Genomic DNA, 18712 nt, shown 5'->3' with positions numbered 1-18712 from the left:
AGATAACATGATGATTTAAGAAGTTTGAATGCTAACCCTGCTACATCTGTACATGAATGCCAGGAGTCAAGGTTTCCTAACAGAACACACACACGAGGGTCAGTATGGGCCCACAGCCCATATGCAGGAAGTTTTGTGTATTGACACCATTCTATCAGAACCATTAATTTATGCTACAGTAGTTCTTCAGTGGATCGGCCCAGGTGAGCTAGCCTTTGTTCCTTGCACACTTTAATGAACCTCAGGCCACCTTTTGGAAGGTACTAAACACTACATACCATGGACAACCCAAAAGACCTGCTATTTTGGAGATGCTTTGACCCCAGCCATAAAAATGTTGTCCCTGTCAAAGTTGCTGATATCCATATGCTCACCCACTTCTCCTGCTTCCATAACATCAACTGAGATTTGTCAAGACTGGCGTACCCACGTGCCAGGCTTGATCATCCTGTGCGAGATGCGCCTAATTTATCAAGAAGCAGATGCCTCTTAATAAATTAGGAACATCTGCGCGCTGTGCTAGAAACTGAAGTCTAAGCCAGCTACAGGGGTCAATTGTTTGATATGGAGCAGACACAATGCAACTTTATGATTTGCTGTGTAAACCAAGAGTGCCCATTCCATGTGTTGCTGCTCAGACTGTCCCTATGGTCTTCCAGTGCCTGGGGCTGCACAAGAAGCAGCTCTCTTCTTTAAATGTGCCCTAAAAGGGAGATTTGAGAAAAAGGGTTGTCTGAAAGCTAAAGACCATCTGCTAATCGCCTCAACATACTGCCTTCTTTTATTGATACAGCAGTGCTTTTTCATTACTGCATCCTTAAGGCATTTCTCCGCTTGTTTGTTTCAGTGATATTATTCTCTCTCTATACTGGTAAGTCACATAAAGAGATAAAATAGCATTTCTAACATAGTTTACTACAGCCAAAATATTTAGTACTACACATAACCTTAAAATAAGCGTTGGAAGAGTGGAACAATACAGTAATCGTGGAAAATAGCACAACTTTTCTTAACATCTGTGGATGACAAACCATAGCTGTAAAAACGTCTCTACTCGAAAACTCGCCAAAATCACTGTGATTGAATATAAAAGCAATTTATTAAAATTCAAGGTCATTAAACCATTCAATGATTTAATATCAGTATAAAGGCACTGCGATTCTCTAGGTACACCTTTTAATTTTTGTTATCATGCTTGACTAGACATCAATCAGACTTAGCCACGGTACCATTTCTTCTCTTATTACATAATATTGATGTAGTGCTGAAGAGGATTAAAACGGCATTTATATTTATGATTTAAATAAAATTACTTTCCATATCAGATTCCAAATAAAAGTTTAAGTTAATTAGAACAATTCTAACAAGGCGGTTTCACACCAAAATAACAAGAAAACACATGGCGCCAGGGGTAGCTTCTGACATGTAAAACTACAAAAAAAAAGTACAAAAAAAGCATTTATGCTGTACTGCTGCAAAAAACACACAGCTTCAACTTTATTATCAAAATAAAGACAAGATGTTTACAAAAATGTTACTGGTTTAAAGGCATTTCTATTAAACAATCCGTGAAATATTATCATCATGAATTACCAGAATGACAACAGTAGAGTATGCATTTTAAAGAGCATCTGTCAGCAGATTTATACCTATGAAGCTGGCTGATCTGTTGCACGTGTGCTACAACGATGTTTTAATATATACAAATGAGCCTCTAGGAGAAACAGAGGCGTCGCCATCAAACTAAAAGGCTCTGCTCTCTCTGCAACTGCCTTACCCTCTCCACTTTGATTGACAGGGCCAGGTGTGATGACATTTTTACTGCCTGGCCCTGCCAATCAAAGTAGAGAGGGTGCGGGAGTTGTAGAGAGGGCAGAGCATGTAGGTTCTCTGCAATGCGGGCGCATATGAACATGGCACCAACACAGATGTCTTCAGCTGACCAGTGCACATGAAGAGGTCAGCCAGTTTCATAGGTACAAATCTGCTGACAGATGCCCTTTAAACACTAAACTGAGCCTATTGTGGATATAAAAAAACAGGCACTTCGGTACTGTATTAAAGTAAACATTTACATCACATGTCAACATTATTGTAAATCCCAGACCTTTATTGCTTTAGATGACAATTCTGCTCAGCCAAGGTGCTACAATATAGGTTGGGGGGAAACAGTATAATGTTGTCACGTTAAGCGCTTATTGCATAATTCATGTTTGGTATACAATCCAATACTGCATTTCCACATTTGCCATATTTCTAGACAGATTCATCTACATTGTGCTTCCATTACCACAGATCTTTTCCATGTGTGGTACATCATTCACAGACAAAGTGTTTAAAGGGGTTTTCCATAAGCACAATACAAATTACCTATCCTTAGTTCCTACTCCCATTACCCCCGCCGATCAGTGCCACAGCACTCATCTGGCCTCTTCAAAAAGCTGATTGTGGGTGTGCTGGGAGTCCTGAGAATTAGCCATCAATATTTTATTCCTGGAAAACCCCCTATAATGTGTGGTAAGGGATGTCACCTCTGCTGTCCAGGCCTATTTGATTGATTTCTTAAAGGGGATAGGTATGGTGCAATGAAAAATGTACTTGTGAAACCACAAAACCTTTGTAAGAAGGTTCATGTTACCGACCTGCTACAATTGAAGGTACTGTGGATGAGTTGGCTGTAAACCAACCATCTGCTCCCTCTTACAGGGCTTCCGTGGCTCCAGTGTTTGTTGCCCAGTGACAGTACGTCCCTATTTAATAGGGGAAAGAGAGATGACAATCCTTGTTGCACACAAAACACTGAATGACATTATTGCCAAATAAGTAATCCTATAAATATGACAAAGATAGATGAAAAAGCATTTAAAACACTCCTTTCAGCTTAAAGTCCATCATCTTAATAGTGAGCTTTTAACCTTTTATTCTCTTCCCGAAGCTTTTCTATCTCGGCGACTAAGTTTTCATTCACTGAGTATCTGTCAATTAACGTTTGAATTTCACTCTAAAAAGGAAAGGAAAGTATGAATGTATGGATATCAAGGCAAAAACCTTACAAACATGGGAAAGGAAACAAATGCATTATTCATACACAGTGATGCACACAATTCATTTATATGTAACTAAAAACAACCAACAGGTTAACATAAAGAAAACCCTATTTCTCTTAACAGGAATAGAAAACACGTTAAAACAGTCAGGAAAAAGACTGCTAAACAGCAGGTACGTTTGCTACAAAGTCTGATATAACTTTGTTTACTGGAGTTATAGACACAAAGAAAACATTAGATCACTCAGCAAGTTTTGAAACCAATGCCAAAGAAATACCAAGGGTATTTTTACTAAGCAAAATAAAAAGTGCACATCAATATCTGCAACCATATGGATGAGAGAATGTGGCAGCAATATTTCTTTGTCTTTTTAAATCCAACTCGGCTGAAGTACCACTTTTTTTCCTTAAGCAGCTCCTGAACAAGGTCATAAAAATCACTGCGATACATTTTTCCAAATAATGTATGAAACATACACAGTAGCAGGTAACACTTTCCTGTGCAGACTAGGGTTGTCCCGATACCAAAATTTTGATTCAATTTTGATACCATAAAAAAAAGTATTGCGATACTTGATATCATTCAATACCACACAAAAAAAAAAAACACAAAAAAGGCCGGGTATGCGATACCACCACAGGCACCCGCTCACTCAGATACTTGAATTAATGTGTTTTACATTCATTGGCGCCCTGTGCTTACAGCAGTTTCAGCCACAGGCTTCACTCGAGCGCCGGACCTACTAAGCCTACCGGCGCCCGAGGTTCATGTTTCTATGGAGACGGCGGTGCCACGTGATCATCTACGGGCTTCACCCGAGCTCCGGACTTGCTAAGCCTACCGGTGCTCGAGCGTCATGTTTCCATGGAGCCGGTGGAACCACGTGATCGCATCGCGGTCACGTGACTCGCAAGTGCGATCACGTGACCGCCATTTTGCAAAAAATGACCCGATAACCGCAGGGGCTAAGAATAAGACGCTCTATTTTCATAATAACCGGACACAGAGAGTCAAGGAACATCGGATTGCCCAGGAGGCATTCATTTTTATGAATTATCAATAAATTTGTGTAGATTTCAAGGGGTTCTGTCCTAGGGTTGCCCCTGAATCCTGGGACCGCCCCCACACCCTTCTTTGACCTTTGTTTTAGGCCTCTTTCACACTTGCGTTGTCCGGATCCGGCGTGTACTCCACTTGCCGGAATTACACGCCGGATCCGGAAAAACGCAAGTGTACTGAAAGCATTTGAAGACGGAACAGTCTTCCAAATGCGTTCAGTGTTACTATGGCACCCAGGACGCTATTAAAGTCCTGGTTGCCATAGTAGGAGCGGGGAGCGGGGGAGCAGTATACTTACCGTCCGTGCGGCTCCCGGGGCGCTCCAGAGTGACGTCAGAGCGTCCCATGCGCATGGATGACGTGATCCATGTGATCACATGATCCATGCGCTTGGGGCGCCCTGACGTCACTCTGAAGCGCCCCGGGAGCCGCACAGACGGTAAGTATACTGCTCCCCTGCTCCCCACTACACTTTACCATGGCTGCCAGGACTTTAGCGTCCCGGCAGCCATGGTAACCACTCTGAAAAAGCTAAATGTCGGCTCCGGCAATGCGCCGAAACCACGTTTAGCTTAAGGCCGGATCCGGATCAATGCCTTTCAATGGGCATTAATTCCGGATCCGGCCTTGCGGCAAGTGTTCCGGATTTTTGGCCGGAGCAAAAAGCGCAGCATGCTGCGGTATTTTCTCCGGCCAAAAAACGTTCCGTTCCGGAACTGAAGACATCCTGATGCATCCTGAACGGATTTCTCTCCATTCAGAATGCATTAGGATAATCCTGATCAGGATTCTTCCGGCATAGAGCCCCGACGACGGAACTCTATGCCGGAAGACAAGAACGCAAGTGTGAAAGAGCCCTTAGGAGCCTTTTTGTGACTGTATATGTGTATATATAGCTGCATATATGTTTTATAAGCTAAGCAACTGTTTTCACATGAAGAAGGGCTCCCTGAAACGCGTTGTAAAGTGTTTCTGCAATGAAAACATTTGAAGATTACTACCATTTCTAACTTGTCGGTTCGTTCGCGCCAAAGGATGGTTTGTTCCTGTATTTATATTCATTGGTGGCGCAGTTCCCACAGTCCTTCCCGTCCTCCTCCCTGCTTTTTTTCCATTGGTGGCAGCGACGACTCCCTTTCTTCTCCACTGTGCTAGTGAAGAGAACATGGCGTGCTGAGAGCGGCACGTGCCATGTTCTCTAACTGATACTAGGCTGTGCAGCCTAGTATCGTTAAATAGTAAGACCCAGTATCGTATTGATCCAGGTCTAAAAGTATAGATTAGATATCGATACTCGGTGTAACCCTAGTGCAGACTAATCTAAAACATGCTCTATCTTCTATTACATTCACTAGTTTTAGGCTACTTTCCACTAGCGTTTTTTGAGGATCCGTCATGGATCTGCAAAAACACTTCCGTTACAATAATACAACCGTATGCATCCATCATGAACGGATCCGGTTGTATTATGTCTTCTATAGCCATGACGGATCCGTCCCCCATTGACTTTCAATGGTGTTCAAGACGGATCCGTTTTCTTTTGTGCCAGATTGTGTCAGAGAAAACTGATCCGTCCCCATTGACTTACATTGTGTGCCGTTTGGCTCCGCTTTGTCAGACGGACAGCAAAACGCTGCAGGCAGCGTTTTGGTGTCTGCCTCCAGAGCACAATGGTGACTGAACTGATGCAAACTAATGCATTCTGAACGGATCCTTATCCATTCAGAATGCATTAGGGCAAAACTGATCCGTTTTGGACCACTTGTGAGAGCCCTGAACGGATTTCTCAAACGGAAAGCCAAAACGCTAGTGTGAAAGTAGCCTTACTTGCACTACATGGAGCTGCTGTGTGTGTTCAGTCCCAGGTAGTCTTACACACCCACTTCTGGTTTCACTGGTGCCTACCTCCCTCTCTGTCACATTACATGCTAGGAAATGAACCTTCCTTCTAATGGTACAAAGCATTAAAATAATATTAAGTGAACAGACTACTAGTAACTTCTAAGGTTGTGTAACGCATATTATTAATGACTGCTTTTTCCCATAGTTCTCTCTTTATTAGGTTTTATTACAACAATTCTTTTCCTCTACAAATGCTGAAGCAGCAAGTCCACACAATGATACTTCCACCGACACACTTAATATTAAAATCTTTCTTGCAATTGCCAAGCAGAAAGCCCTCTTGTTATTTCCATATTCCAAAATAGATACATCCATCTAGATAGTAATTTAAAATTATTTAAATGATAAATAACTATTGTTTCTGAAACCTTTTACATTTTATGGCTCTTTTTCCCACCGTAATAGTAACCAGAAGCAAATATTGCTTATACATACCGACTGCATATGAAACTGTTTTATCATCTCTACTTGTAAATTGATAATATCTCGGTGACATGCTTCCCTATAAAAAAAGAGTTAGACAAGAAATTACAAAACTTTGGACAATATAATTGGCGATTCAGAATCAATTTTTAGTTACTTTCCATTTTGTATCTCCATCAAAGTCAGGACTAGACATATTTTTAGTTTTCAGGTTGAACAAAATATTCTCGTTGGTGACTGGCTGACTGCCAAGTCCTTGTGCATTGGCAACCAAGTGCTTACACCTGCTGCCAAATGCCTGGCACTGGGCAGTGATTGACACTACTTGATTCCTCTGCCCTATGAAAGCAGTCTGACCACTACTGCTGAGAAAACAAAAGATGCAGAGGACATCAAATCTTTCTCTTTTGGCAAAAAATCAATCTTTGTTCAATGTATGTAGGATGCAAGGAAGATATAATATGTAATATGTTACTTGGGCAAAGTAGTACCGGCATTGCTTTGCAAGCTTGTGCTGCTGTTGTTGGCATCACTATGTGGATGGTGCCATCCGCAAGACTTTGGAATTGTTTTATGAGCAATGAACAGAATAGTCAGCAGCAAACTTGGGGGAGCATGTACCCATTTGGTCATGGTGGAACTCCCGTTAGAGGTGGCTGACTTAGAGGTTCTGACGTTTAAGGGCTCTTTCACACTTGCGTTGTTCTTTTCCGGCATAGAGTTCCGTTCGTCGGGGCTCTATGCCGGAAAAATCCTGATCAGGATTATCCCAATGCATTCTGAATGGAGAGAAATCCGTTCAGGATGCATCAGGATGTCTTCAGTTCAGGACCGGAACGTTTTTTGGCCGGAGAAAATACCGCAGCATGCTGCGCTTTTTGCTCCGGCCAAAAATCCTGAACACTTGCCGCAAGGCCGAATCCAGAATTAATGCCCATTGAAAGGCATTAATCCGGATCCGGCCTTAAGCTAAATGTCGTTTCGGCGCATTGCCGGATCCGACGTTTAGCTTTTTCTGAATGGTTACCATGGCTGCCAGGACGCTAAAGTCCTGTTTGCCATGGTAAAGTGTAGTGGGGAGCGGGGGAGCAGTATACTTACCGTCCGTGCGGCTCCCGGGGCGCTTCAGAGTGACGTCAGGGCGCCCCACGCGCATGGATGACGTGATCGCATGGATCACGTCATCCATGCACATGGGACGCTCTGACGACATTCTGGAGCGCCCCGGGAGCCGCACGGATGGTAAGTATACTGCTCCCCACTACTACTATGGCAACGACTTTAATAGCGTCCTGGGTGCCATAGTAACACTGAACGCATTTTGAAGACGGATCAGTCTTCAAATGCTTTCAGTTCACTTGCGGTGTTACGTATCCGGCGGGCACTTCCGGCAAATGGAGTACACAACGGATCCGGACAACGCAAGTGTGAAAGCAGCCTAAGCCAGTTCAAGGGGTTATTTCATAATTAAAGTCAAAAATGAAAATCAGACATCATATAGTACATGACAGTATCTTTGTAACAAATCTAGAACCAGCCCTGTACCTCAGATGGATCCACAGTTCCCCCCCATTCATTAATCTGCTACATTTATTTCAAGGTGGCAGCTCAGAGTGTGTGCGTCTGTCACGCTCAATAGGGCGTGCGCTTTATTGTGCAGCTTAAGGGGCATGTCCTTTCTACTGTGGCTCTCCTCTGATCACAGCTAAGGGTACTTTCACACTAGTGGCACAGACCTCCGGCAGGCTGTTCCGTCGGGGGAACAGCCTGCCGGATTCGTCCTGCCGCTAGTGACCGTGTGCCTCCGGACTGCCGCTCCGTCCCTATTGACTATAATGGGAATGGGGGTGGGGGCGGAGTTCCGACGAGGCACGGCAGGAGGCTGCCAGAATAAAACTTCGACCTGTCCGCCATTTTTTCCGGCAGCCTATCGCCGTGCCTCGCGGGAACTCCGCCCCCGCCCCCATTATAGTCAATGGGGAGGGAGCGGCAGTCCGGAGGCACACGGTCACTAGCGGCAGGACGGATCCAGCAGGCTGTTCACCCGACGGAACAACCTGCCGGAGGTCCATGCCGCTAGTGTGAAAGTAGCCTAAGGGGATGTGTCATTTCTGCTTGAATAACTCGGTGATTATAACAAATTTTTTATTACATCCAATTAAAGGGTACCCTTCAGCAGATTTGTACCCATTTGCTGACCTGTTAAATGTACTCTTGGCAGCTGAAGGCATCTTTGTTGGTCTCATGTTTGTATTTGCCACATTGCTGAGAAAAGTTATGTTGTAATATATCCAAATGAGCCTCTAGGAGCAACAGGGGCGTTGCCATTACTTCTAGAGGTTCAGCTCTGTGCGAATGCCATGCCCACTCTACATTCATTGACAGGGCCAACCAGTAAAAATGGCATCACACCAGGCCCTGCCAATCAAAGTGCAGAGGGCGCAGAAGTTGCAGAGAGAGCTCAGCCTCTAGGTGTAATGATAACGCCCCCATTGCTCCTAGAGGCTCATCTGCATATATTAAAACATCATTTTTCTCACCAACACAGATGCCTTCACCTCCCAAGTGCACATGGAACGGGTCAGCCAGTTCCATAGCTACAAATCTGCTGAGAGATGCCATAAAAAAGGATTCTGAGTCAGCTGTTGATTTGAAAAATGAAGAATAGCTTTTGTGGGACAACTCCCTTAAGTTCAGCCCAGGCCAGTTCTATGCAATATTTATACCTAGGTATTTGCTTAGTACAGAATACTGCTCAATGTGCTACATACACCACAACAGTTTCATACTACTAGGAAATTGAACAGAAGGACTAGAATAAACAAAGGTACCCAAATTGCCTGTAGAAAATAAAGCAGACGGTAAACTTATTGGCTTATGCATCCATGGTAAAACCATTTCTCACTGTAAGAAATGGCAAGGTACATAATACAAATGAACTTCAGTAAAACATTTTTCTAGGAAATACATTAGTTTGACATTGTTACAGAGGACTTTCTAACAGTTTATTTGCATGTTGCTGTTTTTGCAGTTACAGTTATTTACCCCAGATGTATGCAAGACCTACCTACAGCCCAAGATGCTATTCTGTGCAGCATCCAAGCATCTAGACACAAATATATGTCCCTTAGTGAATGCTCACATGCAGTTCACATGTCAGAGAAATGAGGCATACAGCAGCAAGGATGGGCAAGTACCAATGGTGCACTCTGTGTCCCCGTAATCAGGAGAATGGGGTCCCTTGACTGGTTTGGCACTCCAGGAAACAGTATAGGAGTTAGAGATGGTCTATGCACACGGCTCCTTCCATTGTAGTTTATCAAAATGCTAACCTGTCACCACAACACCCATAATCTTCAACACAAAGTCACATGTATGCGTGGCCTTCCTCACCCATCTGGGGAGAATGGGACCACCGTTCTCCCAACAAGTGGGAGTTCTTGAAGAAGAAGAACCTGTGCTTTTGGTACACCATAAAAGTGTCAGATGGAATATCCCTCAAGTTTTTTTCCAGTCTTTGAGAGTTTTCAATAAGACGATAGGTCTCAGCCCTCTGACCAGAAGAGGATGTGCACCCTGATGTAGACTGAATTATTAGATACTACAGAGGGAAGAGGGGAAGCTGCAGCAGGTGTACAGAAAGGAGGGGGTCACGTTTCTGTTTTACCTGTGTTAAAACACACATCTACAAATGTACAGGAGAGATTTTGAACATTTCTCGCTGCCCTAATGTAAAATTACATTGGAGGCGGGGTTTAAATATGGTGCCCGCTCATGAGGGAATGCAATAATTACCAGGTGCCTGCTTTTTTAAACTTGTAATTTAAAGATTTAAATCTCTGCTCTTTCCGAGCTCAGTTGTACATAGGGCCATGTTATCAGTGATTGATAGCATTCTCTGTGTAAGTTTGCATACAGGGATGGCTGTTAGTCACTGATAGTTGTGCATGGTAGTAATTTTTAATTCAGAAAGAGCAAAGATTTTAAAAAATAAAGGTACAAGTTTTAATGAAACTTTTCCCACAAAACTATATATCAATCTTCTCAGCTCCTCCTGCTTTATAACATGTTGCCAGCAGATTGCACTGTATTCCACAGTGACAGGTTCTCTTTAAAGTGCATCTGTCAGCAGACTTGTACCTATGAAACAGGCTGATCTGTTACATGTGCACTTGGCAGCTGAAGGCATCTCCGTTGGTCCCATGTTTATTTTCTGACAGCCATACCTTTTTTATATTTCCCTCTACAGAGCTGTGTGAGAGTTTGTTGGTACTATTGGGGTATGTATGACAATTTGTAATATTTTTGTGCTTTTTTATTTTAGAAAAAAAAATTTTACTGTAATTTTTTCGTTCCCTTTGCAGTCTACAGGATTCAGACAGGTCGAATGTGAAGACAGCTTTGCCGGCAGTTTCTATGACAGGTCTGGGAACCTTTACAAGGCCCCAGCAATCGATAGGAGCCCTACAAATTCAAAAATATTCCCACGATAATGATATTAAGAAATTTATCGCGATAACGATATATATTGCGATAAATACCTATTTAAAAAGAAAAAAACACTTGGCCACAAGGAGACATTATACTCTATGGGGGTCGCAAGGAGACATTCTACTGTATGGGGGCAGCCACAAAGAGACGTTATACTGTATGGGAGCGGCCACAAGGAGAAGTTATACTGTATGGGGGCGGCCACAAGGAGACATTATACTGTATGGGGGCCACAAGGAGATGTTATACTATATGGGGGGAGCCACAAGGAGAAGTTATACTGTATGGGGGGGGCCACAAGGAGACGTTATACTGTATGGGGGCGGCCACAAGGAGACGTTATACTGTATGGGGGCAGCCACAAGGAGACGTTATACTGTATGGGGGCAGCCACAAGGAGACATTATACTATATGGGGGCGGCCACAAGGAGACATTATACTGTATGGGGGCGGCCACAAGGAGACGTTATTCTGTATGGGGGCAGCTACAAGGAGACGTTATACTGTATGGGGGCGGCCACAAGGAGACGTTATACTGTATGGGGGCGGCCACAAGGAGACGTTATACTGTATGGGGGCAGCCACAAGGAGACGTTATACTGTATGGGGGCAGCCACAAGGAGACGTTATACTGTATGGGGGCGGCCACAAGGAGACGTTATACTGTATGGGGGCAGCCACAAAGACGTTATACTGTATGGGGGCAGCCACAAAGACGTTATACTGTATGGGGGCAGCCACAAAGACGTTATACTGTATGGGGGCAGCCACAAAGACGTTATACTGTATGGGGGCAGCCACAAAGACGTTATACTGTATGGGGGCAGCCACAAAGACGTTATACTGTATGGGGGCAGCCACAAAGACGTTATACTGTATGGGGGCAGCCGCGAGGAGACGTTATATACTGTATGGTGGCCCCCAATAAAACAATGTATTGTTTTGGGGCACTGGGGGGCACAAGGAAACATTACTGTATGGGGGCAGGCACAAGGTGACATTATACTGACATATGGTGGCCCCCAATAAAACAATGTCTTGTTGCCACCATACAGTAATGTCTTCTTGTTGGTCATGTCATGTATGGGGGAGTGGGGAGGGACTCATGATGAGTCATTCCCTAATGCCTGCTATTTCAATGTGCAGTAGTGCGGTGCAGCTTGCAGGCAGGAAGGAGTGGGCCGCAGTAGAAGACATACATGCTAACCGTCATAGGCAGACAATACACCTTTATTCACTCAGGTCGGGGCCGGCTGTAGTATATATTATGGTCTCTCTCTCCACTCGCAGGCAAAGTTGTGAACTCTGTGGGGGTCCGACTCGGTCTTGGAGTAACTTGAGAGACTTTGCTGCCACCCGCTATTGTCCTGCGCTGCTTGGTGGCCTCGCTCATCATCGGATTCCGACGTCACACGTTGGTGGGCGGAGACTTCATTATGAGAGCAAGGAGGAGTCGGGGGCGGCCGATGCGGGCAGTAATTGTACTGGTGGTATGCAAACATTAAGGGGCGGGCAGCCGCGCAGGCAGATTTTGAAGTGGTTAGCGCACATGACGTCACAAAATACCGCAGTTTTCAAGAAACAGCGATATTGCCATATTGCTGTTTCCTAATACCGCGGTATATCGCCAAGACCGGTATATCGCCCAACCCTAGTTCAAGTTGCAAGTGTATCCGCTCCATACAACCCCCTAACCCTTGTGATGTACATGTATGTGATATAGCAGTAAGGGGTTAAGTATAATTCTTGTAACACCCCTTTAAGGGGCATCTGTCAGCAGATTTGTACCTACAAAACTTGCTGACCTGTTGCATGTGCACTTGGCAGCTGAAGGCATCTGTGTTGGTCCCATGTTCATACGTGGTCACATTGCTGAGAAAAATTATGTTTTAATATCTGCAAATAAGCAAATGGCCCCGACAATGAAAGTGGAGCGGAGCAGTTGCAGAGAGCAGAGCCTCTAGGTGTTGCATTTATTAAAACTTCATTTTTCCCAGCAATGCAGACACATATGAACATGGTGCCAATATAGATGCCTTCAGCTCCCAACCGCACATGTAACAGGCCAGCCACTTTCATAGGTAAAAATCTGTTGACAGATGCCCTTTAACACAAGCAGATTTCTTCCATGGCTCACATACTGTACAACCACCATAAAAAGTAGATGTAAGGCTACTTTCACACTAGCGTTGTTTAAATCCGGCGTTCAATTCTAACACCAGAACTGCCCGCCGGATCCGGAAAAACGTGTGAAAACGGATTACATTTGAATCCTGATCAGGATTTTGATTACAATGAAAAAATGCATTGGAAAAAACGGATCCGCCATTTATGGACTTTAACTTTTTTTTCACATTTTTCGGGTTTAACATGCAAAAGCCAGATCCGGTTTGACTGAACACACGGCGTTAATGCAAGTCAATGGGAAAAAGACCGGATCCGGCGTTCAGTCAAAGTGTTCAGGACTTTTGGCCGGAGGTAAAAATACAACATGCTACGGTTTTCTGAAAAGCCTGATCAGTCAAAAAGACTGAACTGAAGACATCCTGATGCATCCTGAATGGATTACTCTCCATTCAGAGTGCATTAGGATAAAACTGATCAGTTCTTTTCCGGATTTGAGCCCCTAGGACGGAACTCAGCGCCGGGAAAGAAAAACGCTAGCGTGAAAGTACCCTAAGAAGAAATAGGATGATTTATTTACATGCATTTGATAAATAATAATTTACCAAATAAATAAGTAACCATTAAAAAAAAATTAAAAAAAGTTGTCAGCACATTCATGCTGTAATACAAGTTCCATTATTGACAACTGAGCTTGCAGTCTCCTAAGGAGATCTACATATGTGGTTCACAGGCTTTCAATTCCAACAGCTGGTTAGAAATCTATCTGCTCAGAAGAGTTCCTCCTGAGTCTTACCACAGTTCACAAGGGTCAGAGCTTCCCGCTGTCAGCTGCGTTTATTCTTAAGAACTAACCGACATACACCCATCTGGTAGACTGTCTTAATATAGTGAGAAACCATGAAGGGAGTTTTTAGGTCATTGTCAGAGCAGCATAATGTGGCGTCTTATGAAACAAAGTTTTAAGGAGTTTACTAACCAAATGAGGTTTAGCAATGCAATCATTTACTGTCTATACAAGATAAATCAAACCAAACAGGAAAAATGCTTTGTGAAAGCTGCCTCTAACGTACTGCCCTAAACTTCCAGGGAACATATTGGGATATGTTAATTTACAACTGTAAAACACATCTCTATTAATCTGGCATCTGACAGTATGAAATGACTTAATACAATCTGACAAAAAGTGCTCAAAATGCCAATATATATATAAAAAATTTTTTTTTTTAAAAGATACGCAGTGTGAAGACTGAGAAACCTTTTGAAATGCTGTACCTTTAAATTATCCATACATTTAAAAGTAAAAATGGTCATTTGTGCTAATGTTGATGTTAAAGAGAACCTGTCGCACAATCTGCAGGAATCATGTTAAAGAGAAGTTGGAGCAGAACAGATTGATATATAGTATCGTGGGAAAAGATTTATTATAACTTGTCACTTTTTCAGTTAAACGTCTCTTTTTATGCTGAAGACATGACTTGTGTTTGGGGGAGGGGGGTCCTAATCAGTGACCGACAACCTTCCCTCTACAACTGTTCAAATAGAGATAGTTGTCAGTCACTGAGACGGGAACCAATGACATTTATAAACAATATGCCATTATGGAACAGAAACTGCAATTCTCAAAATGACTTTACATGACGGAGATGTTTGTTCTGTCACCAGCTGTGATTTGAACAATATTAATGCTAGTGGGAAAACTCCTTTAAAGCACTATTCCACGATTTATTTATCTATATCTGACAAAATCCAGGAATATATATTTAAAAGGGTTATCCAATTTTTCAAACAGCCCCCCCATGTGCCTGGCCCCTCACAGGTAATATACTTACTCCCGCTCCCCGCAACACTCCTGGACCCCACACCGCCACTGCTGCTTCTCCCTGTACACGCATGATAACATCCGGTGTCCGGGGAGGGGGGGACAGCCAATGGCAGGCGGGTACAAGCCTCCCTAGCGTTATCCGTGTACAGGGAGAAGCAGCAGCAGTGTGGGGACAAGGAGCAGCGTGGTAAGTATATTACCTGTGAGGGGAGCTGGTAAACAATATAGATAGCGAGGCGGCACAGCTGTGAACAGACACACGCCGCGATCAAAAGGACGGCAATCCCACTGGCTTCCCGACGTAACACACTCTCAGTGGTGCACAGCAGAAGACAAGTAGAAGTACATATGCACAGATTAGAAGAAGAGAACACTCAGCGGCACTCACCAGTATGTAGTTTTAACTTGATGCTTTATTCAGTGAAGTTGCAATGGGGGGAGCTGTTTGTGAAATAACCCCTTTAACCACCTCAGATCCACTAGCTTAAACCCCCTTAATGACCAGACCACTTTTTACAATTCTGCACTACACTACTTTCACGGTTTATTGCTCGGTCATACAACTTACCACCCAAATGAATTTTACCTCCTTTTCTTCTCACTAATAGAGCTTTAATTTGGTCGTATTTCATTGCTGCTGACATTTTTACTTTTTTTGTTATTAATCGAAATTTACCGAAATCTTTGTAAAAAATGAAATTTTTCACTTTCAGTTGTAAAATTTTTCAGAAAAAACGACATTTCTATATACATTTTTCTCTAAATTTATTGTTCTACATGTCTTTGATAAAAAAAAAAAATGTTTGGGTAAAAGTTATAGCGTTTACAAACTATGTACAAAAATTAGAATTTCCGCTTTTCGAAGCAGCTCTGACTTTCTGAGCACCTGTCATGTTTCCTGAGGTTCTACAATGCCCAGACAGTAGAAAACCCCACAAATGATCCCTTTTCGGAAAGTAGACACCCTAAGGTATTCGCTGAGGGGCATAGTGAGTTCATAGAACTTTTTATTTTTTGTCACAAGTTAGCGGAAAATGATGATTTTTTTTCCTTACAAAGTCTCATATTCGACTAACTTGTGACAAAAAATAAAACTTCCATGAACTCACTATGCCCATCACAAAATATCTTGGGGTGTCTTCTTTCCAAAATGGGGTCATTTGTGGGGTAGTTATACTGCCCTGACATTTTAGGGGCCCTAATGCGTGAGAAGTAGTTTGAAATCAAAATGTGTAAAAAATGCCCTGTAAAATCCTAAAGGTGCTCTTTGGAATGTGGGCCCCTTTGCCCACCTAGGCTGCAAAAAAGTGTCACACATGTGATATCGCCGTACTCAGGAGAAGTCGGGCAATGTGTTTTGGGGTGTCTTTACACATGCCCATGCTGGGTGAGATAAACATCTCTGTCAAATGACAACTTTGTATCAAAAAATGGGAAAAGTTGTCTTTTAGAGAGATATTTCTCTCACCCAGCATGGGTATATGTAAAAAGACACCCCAAAACACATTGCCCTACTTCTCCTGAGTACGGAGATACCACATGTGTGACACTTTTTTGCAGCCTAGACGCGCGAAGGGGTCCAAATTCCTTTTAGGAGGGCATTTTTAGACATTTGGATCCCAGACTTCTTCTCACGCTTTAGGGCCCCTAAAATGCCAGGGCAGTATAAATACCCCATATGTGACCCCATTTTGGAAAGAAGACACCCCAAGGTATTCAATGAGGGGCATGGCGAGTTCATAGAAGATTATGTTTTTTTGGCACAAGTTAGCGGAAATAGATTTTTTTGTTTTTTTTCTCACAAAGTCTCCCTTTCCGCTAACTTGGGACAAAAAGTTCAATCTTTCATGGACTCAATATGTCCCTCAGTGAATACCTTGGGGTGTCTTCTTTCCAAAATGGGGTCATTTGTGGGGTGTTTGTACTGCCCTGGCATTTGAGGGTCTCCACAATCATTACATGTATGGCCAGCATTAGGAGTTTCTGCTATTCTCCTTATATTGAGCATACGGGTAATGAGATTTTTTTTTCCGTTTAGCCTCTGGGCTGAAAGAAAAAATGAACGGCACAGATTTCTTCATTCGCATCGATCAATGTGGATCAAAAAATCTCTGCCAAAAAAAAAAAGGAGGGGAAAGGCGTCTGCCAGGACATAGGAGCTCCGCCCAACATCCAAACCCATTTAGCTCGTATGCCCTGGCAAACCCGATTTCTCCATTCACATCAATCGATGTGGATTATATAAAGTGTTTGCCAAAGCATATGAACACCGCCCCTCAGATCATAAGCCTTGGCAAACGTATCTTTTACTGCAGAGGAGAAATCTCGTCTTGCAGCGCCGCATACACCGACTTTTGTGTAATCTGACAGCAGCACAATGCTTCTGTCAGAATGCACATCAGTGCTGCAGCTGGTTCATCGGTTGGTCCACCTAGAAGGTATAAAAAAAAAAAAAAAAAAAAAAAAAAAAAAAAAACAGGCCGCAACGCAATAAATTTATTCACTTTATAATAACATTTGAACGGAACATTAACTTTTATAAACTTTTTGAACAGAACATTAACTTTTTTGCTTACCGGTGATTTTTTTTTTGTTTTTTTTACCTTTTTTATAGGACAAACCTCTCCTTCCCCATGGGACAATGTGCAAAGCGCAAATCGCCCAGAGATGTGTGGCGAAGTACATTATGCACTTTGTCCCAGGTGAAAGGAGAGGTTTGCAGCAGCTCTGCGTGAAAGGGCCCTAATAGCCCTGTGTGCCTGTCCTGTGGAACGCAATCCCTATGCTAAGTGTACCTGTGTGTGGTACTTCCGGAAACACTCCCCTAAGCATAGGGCAGGGTGGTCAGGGCAGTCAGAACATAAATAGCGGGTGTCACGCCTTATTCCACTCCTGCTACAGACACGACATCTTTTTCGGGGTGGCGCTTGGGTTGAGGTACCAGAAACGACACTGGAGAAATATCGCTCGTGTAGACGGCTCATTACACTGGTGGATGGGGCCACGGAACCTCCTGGATACAGGAGGTTCTCGATGATCTCTTCCTGAAATTTGAGGAAGGATCGTGTTCTCCCAGCCTTACTGTAGAGAACAAAACTATTATATACAGCCAATTGAATCAAATATACAGACACCTTCTTATACCAGCGTCTGGTGCGTCGGGAAACTAAATAAGGAGCCAACATCTGGTCATTGAAGTCCACCCCTCCCATGAGCAACTTATAGTCGTGGACTGAGAGGGGCTTTTCAATGACAATGGTTGCCCGTTCTATTTGTATTGTCGTGTCTGCGTGAATGGAGGAGAGCATGATAACGTCACGCTTGTCTCTCCATTTCACCGCGAGTAGTTCTTCGTTACACAAGGCAGCCCTCTCCCCCCTTGCAAGACGGGTGGTAACGAGCCGTTGGGGGAAGCCCCGGCGACTAGGTCGCATGGTGCCACAGCAGCCAATCTGTTCTAGGAACAAATGCCTGAAGAGGGGCACACTTGTGTAAAAATTGTCCACATAAAGATGGTACCCCTTGCCAAATAAGGGTGACACCAAGTCCCAGACTGTCTTCCCACTGCTCCCCAGGTAGTCAGGGAAACCGACCGGCTCCAGGGTCTGATCTTTACCCTCATAGATCCGAAATTTGTGGGTATAGCCTGTGGCCCTTTCACAGAGCTTATACAATTTGACCCCATACCGGGCACGCTTGCTTGGGATGTAGTGTTTGAAGCCAAGGCGCCCGGTAAAATGTATAAGGGACTCGTCTACGCAGATGTTTTGCTCAGGGGTATACAAATCTGCAAATTTGGTGTTAAGGTGGTCTATGAGGGGCCGAATTTTGTGGAGCCAG

General features: G+C 43.5%; 1 protein-coding gene across 3 annotated transcripts in view; it reads right to left on the bottom strand.

Moving 5' to 3' along the window:
- Window positions 1-1135: 1135 nt before the first annotated feature.
- NEDD1 (NEDD1 gamma-tubulin ring complex targeting factor) overlaps window positions 1136-18712 on the bottom strand; it is a 108266-nt gene continuing 90689 nt past the window's right edge. For all 3 annotated transcript variants that reach the window (XM_040408238.1, XM_040408247.1, XM_040408255.1), the window contains 2 exons: window positions 6444-6510; window positions 1136-3001 (listed from right to left, as the gene is read on the bottom strand). In XM_040408238.1, coding sequence (XP_040264172.1) covers window positions 2897-3001; window positions 6444-6510 — 172 coding nt within the window. In that variant the 3' untranslated portion in view covers window positions 1136-2896. The remainder of the gene's footprint in view (window positions 3002-6443; window positions 6511-18712) is intronic.

This window comes from Bufo bufo, chromosome 1, assembly GCF_905171765.1.
Source record: "Bufo bufo chromosome 1, aBufBuf1.1, whole genome shotgun sequence".
Classification (NCBI taxonomy): domain Eukaryota; kingdom Metazoa; phylum Chordata; class Amphibia; order Anura; family Bufonidae; genus Bufo; species Bufo bufo.
This window is presented reverse-complemented; position numbering and strand designations above follow the sequence as displayed.